General features: G+C 32.7%; 2 protein-coding genes across 4 annotated transcripts in view; one reads left to right on the top strand and one right to left on the bottom strand.

Moving 5' to 3' along the window:
- Tsp26A (Tetraspanin 26A) overlaps window positions 1–11352 on the bottom strand; it is a 41177-nt gene that overhangs the window by 23730 nt on the left and 6095 nt on the right. The gene's annotated exons all lie outside the window — the stretch shown is intronic.
- Window positions 1373–11149, top strand: NKCC (sodium potassium chloride cotransporter). Of its 3 annotated transcripts, XM_081989422.1 has the most exons (20): window positions 1373–1667; window positions 2025–2166; window positions 3838–4048; window positions 4250–4490; window positions 5950–6112; window positions 7031–7126; window positions 7433–7624; window positions 7685–7861; window positions 7915–8054; window positions 8198–8395; window positions 8461–8692; window positions 8745–8866; window positions 8922–9057; window positions 9111–9322; window positions 9376–9617; window positions 9672–10085; window positions 10143–10292; window positions 10343–10488; window positions 10546–10663; window positions 10717–11149. In XM_081989422.1, the coding sequence occupies exons 4-20, from the start codon at window positions 4257–4259 to the stop codon at window positions 10850–10852; spliced, it is 3108 nt and encodes a 1035-aa protein (XP_081845548.1). In that variant the 5' UTR covers window positions 1373–1667; window positions 2025–2166; window positions 3838–4048; window positions 4250–4256; the 3' UTR covers window positions 10853–11149. The 3 variants fall into 3 exon arrangements, with proteins under 3 accessions (XP_081845548.1, XP_081845547.1, XP_081845546.1); XM_081989421.1 differs by lacking the exon at window positions 3838–4048; XM_081989420.1 differs by lacking the exons at window positions 2025–2166; window positions 3838–4048.

The following is an 11352-nucleotide window of genomic DNA, read 5'->3' as shown; positions in this document are numbered from 1 at the left end:
TTAATTTAAAAAATTTGTTTAACGCCTTTTTAAAGTACTTATTTGTTTTATAATTACTACTGTGTGGTATTTGAACTAATGACTCTTCTGATCCACTGATATGCAAATTCATTCTTTAAACCACTAATTTATCAAATAATAGCATTATAGGCAATCAATATTTTTTATTAATAAAATTTATCTTTTACTTGTTTATGCCCTTTGTTTTATTTAGAAATGAAAAATGTTTCTCAAAATCTTTATTTATGCAATATTATGCAGGCAAGGTGACCGTGATTGAGGTAGATTATAGTAGTAAAATAAAAACAAATGTGTGGGACTGTTAATTCTACAATAACATGACGTATCTCAGTTTGTTTTCAATTTTCGGTAGTAAAATAATATGCTTTAATACGACAAATTAAATAATCTGTTAATAATAATTATGTTATATAGTGAGTTTAATTTTTATTAATTTTAATGATCTGACATTATTCAAATTAAATTCCTGCTCATCTCCTGATCATTAAGGCTTTTGTCTAGAAAACGTGGTTTTTTAATTAAGTATTGTCAACTTGACAAATGCAAAGTTCTGCTTCAATGTAACGACGGGTTCAGAATAATTCTGAAGCGAGAACGAATGAAATATACCTACTCTATATAAAAGTGTAAGTAAAGAATCAATTTAGAAACCATTAATTTCTCCAGATTCCTGATCTGGTCATTTCAGATAAACCCTAAAAATGACCACAGCTATAGTAAATATCCTCACAGTCTTCAAATCAATTCACCAAAAAGAAGACAATTTTCTTTTCTTTTCTTCAAAATCATCTATTCAAAACTAGTGAGTAATAGGCATATTATCAACTTATACTTACTAGTATTTTCCTTTTTTTTTAGGTAATACCTATTCAGTTTAGTTTCCGTTTAGAGCTTGCGTAGCTCAATATACTCCATAATTCGTACGTCTGCAATAATTAGAGAAATGCATTTTCCAGAGGAAATTGCATCCTGAAAGCGATAATTGAACTTGGTAGTAGCCGTAAGGTCCAGTTTATAATTTATAGTGCATCCCAGGTTAAAGCAAATATTCAGCTTATTTTGAACAATGGATTATTCAAAATTAGATATTGTATATCTAAAAACAATTTTATATCATATGTTTAGCTTTCAACAACCGAAAGCTGCTCTAATGTGAAATACACTGAATATAAAAGTTAATAGTTAATAAGTTAAAAGTAATAGTAATATAAATGTGATCGTAACTGTGGATGGCATTCAGACGGTTCTAAAAGCAAACTTCCGCATTTGAAAAAACCCTCAAATTATAATGGTTTTGTAGATTAAACTGACAACATCGTATCACCTGTAAACTGCCGCTATATTTGCGTTTTGAACGATTCCAAACAGTTCGAACTGAAATAACAACAAACAGCATAAATTCCCACTTTAAAACCTAACAAATAATTGTTGAATAAGTACATATTATTACCTATACACCGGTTTAAACCGTGAAAATGATGTGAAGTGACAATTGTGTGTTTACTACACCTTCCACAAGCACAAACATATTGACAAAATATTACACAGTGATTGACAATCCGTTTAGTGGAGAAGTTAAGTCTGAATGCTACCGAACATTTGAATTATGTACTTATATGAATGACTAAGTTTAGGCGAACAATCAGGTATGAAAACCACTTTTAAGTACTGCAGGGTCAGGCTATATCTCAGTCAAGGCGTACGAAATGGGTTAAGTTTAAGTGCAGTAAATGCGAAAAAATGCATTTTTCAAAACAAAAGTTTTTTTTGTCAAAATTTTTTAAATGGTGACTTTTTTCTTGCAAAAATAACAGAAACAAAATTAATTAAGATTAAGACAAACGAATAACAAAAGTGCATTCCTCCATCCTTAACATCCTACTAAACTACTAATTCACATTTAATCATTCGCTTATCGTCGAAATTGTTCAGTCAAAGTGTGAATTGTTCTGGCAATCACAATCCACTTGAAGTTGATTAAAACAACGTTTAATTGTTTACAGTGGCAGCTGTGGAAAGAGAAGGTTTTGACCGGAAATTACCAGACTAGTTATTGGTGAATTTTTCTTTTTGTTGAAATTCAACTTGAAGTGTTAGTGTAGTGCGAGGGTGGCTGAAGAAAACACACACACAATACAAATCAAGGTACTTTAGATTTTAGTTTTTGAAATTTGCTTACTTAGACCTGTATAAAAATTAATTTGGAGTTATCTTCTAAAAAAAACTCTCAAAAAAATTGCCCCATTTATTTTAAAGTGACTATAAAACATGACGAGTACTTTTGTCAACATTTTGTTAAAAGATATTGCAGATTCAATTATGTATGACATTCATACTTTATTTACTTACACTTTTGCAAATATGTATTTTTATTATTAGTATATCAAGTTGAAAAAATATAGTTTAATACGAACAAGGTGAGAGAAGATTCCATTCATCCTGCTAAATTTTTAAATACTGACAAGGTGTTTGAAAATTTTAATAAATAATATTCGTATAGGAAAAGAAAACTTCAACTCATTAAAACTGATATTTCAGTATTAGTATGAATGTATGAAAAAGTGCGTTAATTTGGTTGGAGAACATATAATTTTCGTGCAATTAAAAAGTAATTTGCATTAGCTGAAACTTGAACTTGTCCATGTACCAGCTATAATATATCTGTGCTTCATTTTTGTTTTTTCTTTGTGTGTGAGTGTTAAAGCACAGTTCAAAGAAATATTTTTAATAAAAAAATCACAATATTAAAGACCATTTTTTTCTAGTTTATACAATTTGTATTTCCACTTCAGTTAAGTGTAACTAAGACGTCAGCAAGATTAAAATCCATTCTTATCGTGCCTTTCAAGGTTTTAAATTAAAGTTACCACAAAACTCTGGACTGGATTTTGTTTGTATTTTTACCTTTTATCAACAGGATTTTGTGTTAAATATTTTTTTACACTAAATATAGGAATTTAAAATTATCCAACCTTGTATGCCAATTGTTTCACTATTAAAGTTGTTATTAAGCAATCTGATATAATGATGGGAAACACTGAAACTATACATTCTACGTAGTCAATGTATCCTCTTTTCTGTCATAATCTGGAATATAATTAGTTAAAAAAAATCAAATGGCTAATAATAAATTATTTGTGTTGGCACGCACTTTGAATAAATTTGTGATATCATCCTAATTTAGTTTACTATCTTAGTTTTTTTAGAGGTTTAAAATGTATAAATATAATTAACCGGGATTGAACACATACTATAAATTAGATGTTATCACATATTATACTAATCCTATTGATGAGAAGGCTTTTAAGTCAATTTTATAGTCAAATAAACCAGAAATTGACTTTCAGACCTTACAAATCTGAAACCTAGTAAAAATAGTCTTAAAACTCGATTTTTTAGGCTAAAAGTTGTCGTTGAAAAGATATTTAACAAAAAATAAACTAAAGTAAATGAGTAAGTTTTCAAAATTTCCAAGTTTGCTTGCTTTAAAACAAAACAATGTTCACGTTCATTTCATGCATAGATTAGTTTTTTTACCACTATTTGTCATTTAAAATGAACTGACTTCAATCAACATACTACAACTAATATGTAAAAATCCCATTGACAAATCTTGTTTAAACCAGTTTTAACTGTATTCAGTTCATAATTATTACTAAAAATATAAATCATGTGCTAATTACTTTAAGCTCTACTCTAGTTAAAGTAAACTTCTTAGAAAACTGCGCTCTAAACTGATGTTGATATTGCGCACCTCTTAAAAATATTATTATCAGTTGTCGTCAACAACACACCATTAATTTTCCTATTTACTAGACATAAACACGTCAATATTCAATGTCACCATGGAGGACATCTCAACAATGCCTCCTCCCTACCAATTAACAGTGACGTCACTTCTTCGTAACATAACTCGAAACAGATTGGAGTCTGAAACATTTGCTTTACGATTTGCGCGTACTTCGGTTGTAAAAAGTTGCAAAAGTCGAATGGTCTAGTGAGAATTGAAGTTTTCCAGTTCCTTTGTGTAAGTTCATCCAAACAAACTGTCCTCATATCAAACAAAGAGACCGCAAAGTGCCTTTTTGTTTTTAAAAGTGAAACTCCAGCTCTTAAAAGCTAAGAGCTAGACGACGTGTGGCGCCTTCATGTCGCTCCCCTTTTAAGGCTCTAATTATTATTGAGTTTCCGCTCTATCTACTTCTCTATAGTAACCGATGTCTCGTAGGTGGAACATGGAGCACGAAGAACGTTACAAGAGTCCGCATAGTTACGAAAACGGCGGTTTCCAAATGCAGGAAAACGGAACTTACAATCGGCTTAGCTCGGATGTGGAAAAGAAAAGGAGGAAAAGCATTGTCCAGATTACTAAGGAAGTGTTACCCAGGTTAGAAAATTACCGCAACTCCAGAAGAGCTGTAAAGAGGCCTTCTTTAGGGGAACTACATGGCACTGAAGACTACATTAAGGTAATCTAGAGTTTATTCAAATTCTTTTACCTGAACTTAATAGATTTTTAATAGTCAACGATCAGTTGTAATGTCTTTGTCAGTAATACTCATCCGTATAGTGAATATTCTTAGAGGAAATAGTTACTTAAAATGTGTTTTGCAACAATATGAAAACTGTTGATTACATGCTTACCACAGTTATAGTATAGGATGTTGTATTTTAAGTTTGAAAGTCTTTAAAAGTAAAATTTGCAGAGGAAAGTAACCAAAAACTCTGAAGTAGTAAATATGTACATTTCAATTTTCAATTAAAACGTATGTAGTTATGGTTTTGCTAAGTTTCAGGCACCTAAGTACATATACATACATAATTCTTGCTACTTGCAAATTGTAGTTTTTTTTTAAATTCAGAATTTGGTTAAATTTCAACGGGTATTGAAGCAAAATTATGTCTTCAAAAAGTGCGAAATACGGTTCTACACAATCAAACTCACAAGTTCAATACTGATCCATGATTAAGAATACATATTAAGTCTGAAGCTACATTTTTACTAAAATGACAATTATTCGATTACTCTGTGTAAAATTTTATTCTCAGATCAATCCAAGTCCAAAGTTTGTCAAATTGGGAATTGAAGATCAGAATTGGATTCAACTAAAAATAAATTATTAATTAATTATTATTGCTTTAGTCAAAAATTGAAATTTAAGACTACATGCAAAAATTTCATCGCCAAATATTATTTGGTTGCAATCACATTCAATCAAGCAATATTTCGCAAAAAAGCGATTTAAAATCTCTGAATTAAGCAACTTCTAAACTTCAGCATTGCATCTAAATAGATGTTACTATTGAATAAAACCGAATGTAAACAAAACTTATACTCGTACATCACAATGTTTGGTTACTTCTGAGTTGGTAATTTGTCTATTTTCTCACTTCATTTAAATGAGGATGGTATTTATTACTTCGGTCAAAATAGCTTATCTAAACACATGATTTACTGCTGCGACAACTAGTTCAATTCCATATTTTTGCATTTTATGTTTTATTGAGAAAAATTAGTATTTTTAACTCTTTGCAATTTACAAATATATACAAAGATAGATTAAATTCCTCAGAGGAATCAAAATTAAATAGTCAAATTATTTTTTTTAAGAACATTAGTCCATCAACAATCGGGTTTAAAAGGTCAACTTTGCGGTATTTTACTCCCACACATTAGTAATTCAAATTCATCTCCGTACGAGTTTAATGCACACTAAATCAAATTAAAAATTTCAAGCTTAAATCGTGCTTTTTTTAAAAAATTAAAATTAAAAACGTAAAACCAGAAAGTAATTGTTTCTTTTGCATCAAATACAACATAATTCAGCATGAAAGATAGTTGAAACTTTGTAGAAGTCATACATCATACACGTGTGTAGTAAACACAATAATTCAATTAGAAAAGTTTTTCACACATAACATTTACAGGAAAAATTAAGTGAAAATGCCGATCTCAAAGATCAACCAGCCGCCGGCCATGAAGGTATTAAGCTTGGATGGATCCAAGGGGTGCTCATCCCCTGTATGCTCAACATTTTTGGAGTCATGCTGTTTCTCAGATTATCCTGGGTGGTTGCTGAAGCAGGAATAGGTAATTTTTCAGATTTGTATATATTTAGAGATAACAGAATGTCAATTGTAAAAGCTAATAAGCTATATCATAAAATATAGTAAACATATGAAATTTCAAAACCCGAAAGCAGGTTTCATGGTAACAACCCAGTATAATTGGGTTCACGGTGGTATTAACTAGACCAATCCGGTTGAGCACGAACCGTTGGGTTTATACCCATCGCACATATACCTGTATAAAATGACTAGGTAATTGGCACTCAGATACGAGTTTTTTTATGTTTATATCCCAGATTGTGTAGGTATTAAAATAATAAAATATCATAAACTTTGAGTTCATTCCGTGTGTACTACTTATTAAGATTTTTCCAAAAATTACATCATTTAAAACTGCAATTAACTTTTTAAATTTTGGAGTGGAGAGAAGTTTAGTTTTTTTATTAGTCCAGTTGTGTGGAATACTTTATCCGAAATCATAATTATGACAAATACACTTTAATATATCCAATTAGCAGGTCGTAATCTGAAATTATCATTATTAGATTTTCCATAGATTCGACAAACCTCTAAACGTATTTCCGGCTTTCATTAAATACTGTAGATATTAAATTTTATGCATATTTAGCTACTATTTTTCTGACTTTTCCATTACCATCAGTGACGCATCAAAAAAATTGATGATAAAAGAGGCACGACACCAGGAAAAATTACGTTTTATTGATTTTTCCCTATTATTATGTTGGATCTGGTTAACAAGGAGATCCCAAGACAATACTGGGATAAAGCGATTTCGTTTCCTTCATGTCTCTAGGCCTAAAGTCAGTATTTTCAGTAGATAACTTTTTCTAATTAGATAATTAGGCAATTTGTTGTTTGTTAAAGCTTATTGCAGTTTTGATAATGTGAAATGATATTAAAAATGTTCATTTATTTTCAGCACAATCTCTGATCATAATTCTGATGTCAGCAGTAGTATGCGTAATCACAACTCTATCATTATCTGCCATTTGCACCAATGGAGAGGTAAAAGGCGGTAAGTTTACCATACATCTGTAACTTAAAACGCAAAAGAGTCAGACATTAAAATTACAATAAATCGATTTCAGTCTTCTTAAAATAAAACTTTCCTCACTAACTTCATTATACAGCAATTTAATCAATCTTCCTCCAATGTCACTTTTAAAAATGACGAGTCGATAATGCTCTAATTGCTTTTCAACCTTTTTTCCGAGGATAAAGGAATATATAAATACAAGTTTGTATAGGACGGCCTGTAAATATGAGGCTACGTCAATACACAAGCCTTTCTTTAGAAAAAAATATAATTTACAATTTCCAGGAGGGATTTACTACATCATATCCAGGTCACTGGGACCTGAGTTTGGAGCGTCGGTGGGATTGGTGTTTGCTTTCGCCAATGCTGTGTCCGCGTCAATGAACACGATCGGTTTTTGTAACTCTTTGAGTGACCTCCTCAAGTTGTATGATTATCAAATGTTTGATGGCGGTGTTAATGATGCTAGAGTAGTTGGTAATTTAAATAATTTTAACGAGTATACAAGTATTTTCACTGAATTTTGTTAACATATAGGAACTGTAGCAACCATAGTTATGATACTGATTTGTACAGTGGGAATGGAATGGGAAAGTAAAGCCCAAAACTTCCTTATAGCTATCATTGTGGGGGCTATGGTGGATTTTATAGTAGGAACAATTGTAGGTCCTCAAAATGATCTGCAACTTGCACAGGGATTCACGGGTTTTAACGGTTGGTTCTCCAGTCTTTTTGAAGCTTAAAATGTATGGTTTTGTCTTTTGAAGCAACAATCTGGGAGCAAAACTGGCAACCCCAGTACAGAGCCACTGAAGGACAGGAATACAATTTTATGGCGGTGTTTGCGATTTTCTTTCCTTCCGTAACTGGAATACAGGCAGGAGCTAACATATCCGGTGACTTAAAAGTAAGTTTTGATTCTTCTTTCAGAAGTAAGGTAGGAATTGGTTGGTACCGGGATTTAGTAGCCTTCGACAGTAAGAACGACGATGACCAACCAAACAAATCAACGTAGAATCACATACATACTTAACAAATAACTTATTACAGGATCCTGCATCTGCCATACCTAAAGGAACATTGCTTGCCCTCCTGATCACCATGACATCCTACGCTCTGTTCATGTTTTTTTCTGGTGCTGCAACCATGAGAGATGCCAGCGGCAACATTACCGACCTGGTAAGCGGTAATCTTACCAGTTGCGTCAGTGACTTTTCCTGCCAGTATGGTTTGTTCAACAGCTACCAGGTTAGTTCACAACTATCAGCAAATTTCAATTTCTCAAAATGCTTTTTCTTTACTGATTGATGCAGATGATGACATTAATGTCGTATTGGTGGCCTTTTATCTACGCAGGCTGTTGGGCCGCTTGTCTTAGTACAGCTTTGACAAATCTCTTGTCGGTGCCTAGGCTTATTCAGGCTTTGGGTGTAGATCAAATTTATCCAGGTTTGATTTACTTTTCGAAAGGGTATGGTAAACATGGTGAACCTTATCGAGGATACGTGTTGACTTTCTTGGTTTCTGAAGCTTTCCTACTGATTGGTAATTATTAAGTGAGTAAATGTAACAGAAGCTTAAAATCATAAATTTATAGGTGAATTGAATGCCATAGCTCCTTTAATATCCAACTTCTACCTAGCATCATACGCCTTGATTAATTTCTGCACCTTCCACGCAGGATTGATCAAACCTTTAGGATGGAGACCAACATTTAAGGTAGTTTACCATAAATAATTTTTGAATTAATATTTAAAATATTATTACAATATAGTACTACAACACGTGGTTAAGCCTGTTCGGTTTCATAGCCTGCGTTGTCATTATGTTCTTAATCAACTGGAAAACTTCACTGATAACTTTCATCGTAATCCTTGGTCTGTATTTGATTGTAGTTTACAGGAAACCAGGTGAGTTTTAATAAAGTTAAATCACTGTAAACCTATAAAAATCTTCTTTGTAGATGTTAACTGGGGATCTTCAACACAAGCCCAAACATACAAAACAGCTTTGGCTAGCGCTCAAAAATTGAACAACGTAGGAGAACACGTCAAGAATTACAAGCCTCAGGTGCTGGTGCTGGCTGGTTTACCCAGACACCGCCCTTCCTTACTAGATTTTGCTCACCTTATCACCAAAAATCATTCTTTGTTGATTGTGGGTGATATTATTGAGGTACTAATTCGCACCTACTTCAAAACACTTTTTGACTTTGTTATTCCACCTAGGAGAATCTCAGTCATAAAGCCAGATCTCAAAGAAATACAGACGCTTCAGCCTTCCTCAAAAGCAACAAAATCAAAGCCTTTTACACATCAGTGGATGGAGTGGATCTAGAAACAGGAGCTAAAGTGTTGATGCAGTCTGCTGGAATAGGAAAACTGGCCCCCAATGTACTAATGATGGGCTACCAAGACAATTGGACTAATTGTCCTCGGGAAAACTTATTGTCTTACTTCAACATTCTTCAGTATGTCACTACAGTTATTTAGTTAAACATTCAAGATAGAAAAATGTATTTTAGTGCTGCTTTCGATCACCATCTATCAGTAGCCATTCTAAGAGTTAAAGGCGGTCTAGACTACAGCAGCTTGACAGAAACATACGAAAATCCGTCCTACGAAAATTCAATAGTGAGCGGAACAACAGGATTACGTACATCACCATCTAGTGCTCTGGTAATGCACTCAGACTCCAATCTAAGTTTAACCAATGTGGGTGTGGCTGTCACTGAAACTAGTGGACGTGGCATTGATGTTGAAATGGGCTTGGGTCAGCAATTGGGAGACAAAACAGAAAAGAAAGACAGCGACGTAAAAACAGAGTCTAGGAAAAAGAAATCAGCCGCAGTTAAAATGGATTTGGTTTTGAAGATGTCCAATGAAGAGTTAATGCATGTGGAGAGTATTAATAGATTTAGGAAGAAGCAAGGAAAAGGGTATGTCAGTCAAATTGCCTCAAATTTAAGTTTGTATTACCACTTTTTTGATTTTAGATTTATTGATGTTTGGTGGCTTTACGATGACGGAGGTTTAACAATGCTTTTACCCTACATTGTGTCGACAAGACACGATTGGTCCAATTGTAAACTCAGAGTATTCGGATTGGCTAGCACCAAAAACGATTTAGCTTTAGAAGAGAGGAAGTAAGTTTCTTTTGCACATCATTTCCGAGTTACCAGTTAAAATGTTCCAGTATGGCAAACTTACTATCAAAGTTTCGGCTGAACTACACTGTCTTGAAGATGGTGTCTATAAGTGATAAACCGAAGCCAGAAACTATCAGAATGTTTAATGGAATTATAGAAAACTTTAGAAATGCAAACGTTGAAGATTCACAAGGTATAAGTCAAGTGACTATTAAAGTTGTAGTTTCTGGTAAACTACTTTTACTTTTAGACACAGATTGCCAAATCACGGAAAAAGAATTAAGGGCATATCAAGAGAAAACTCATCGACAGTTACGGTTAAGGGAGCTCCTTTTAGAAAACTCTAGTGATGCCAACTTAGTTGTTATGTAAGTGTTTACTTTATATGGTTGTTAACTGTTTTAAATCTGAATTTATTTAGGTCTTTGCCAATGCCAAGGAAAGGGAGTATATCAGCCCCTTTGTATATGTCTTGGATAGAGGTTCTAACCAAAGACATGCCTCCTTTCCTTCTAGTACGAGGAAACCAGCAATCAGTACTCACGTTCTACTCTTAAGAATCTTATGTGATTTATGAAATAAGTGACGCACAATGTACTATCTGTTTGTAAATAATTTTAAAGTTTGTAGAGTTGCTATTTAGTCCAAACACATACGCTTAAAATGCTTATGTATAATATGATGCATAATAGGCATTTTTGTAACTGCTACTATATCCTACAACAAGTATTATTTTTGTTAGTATTGTAGATCATACAGATATTTAGTTTATGTTATTCATAATTATGTAAATGTAATGTCCACACATTTAGGTGAGCTATTTTTTTCTAAATATAACCTAATTCGTGAATAAACTTGGATTAATTTCTTAATTATTGATGAATTAGTGTCCCAAGAAAGAACAAAACAAAGTGTGCCTATAACACAGAGACTTTATAACCACCTGAAAACTGACTAGTAAAATACTCATAAATAATATTAACTTTATTGGGGACATTTACCGGTAATGACGATGATCTAAAAGAAGAGGGACGAACAAATATAGAGAGGAATTAGG

This window comes from Ips typographus, linkage group LG11 (assembly GCF_016097725.1).
Source record: "Ips typographus isolate SLU linkage group LG11, UJ_Ityp_2.0, whole genome shotgun sequence".
NCBI lineage: Eukaryota > Metazoa > Arthropoda > Insecta > Coleoptera > Curculionidae > Ips > Ips typographus.
This window is presented reverse-complemented; position numbering and strand designations above follow the sequence as displayed.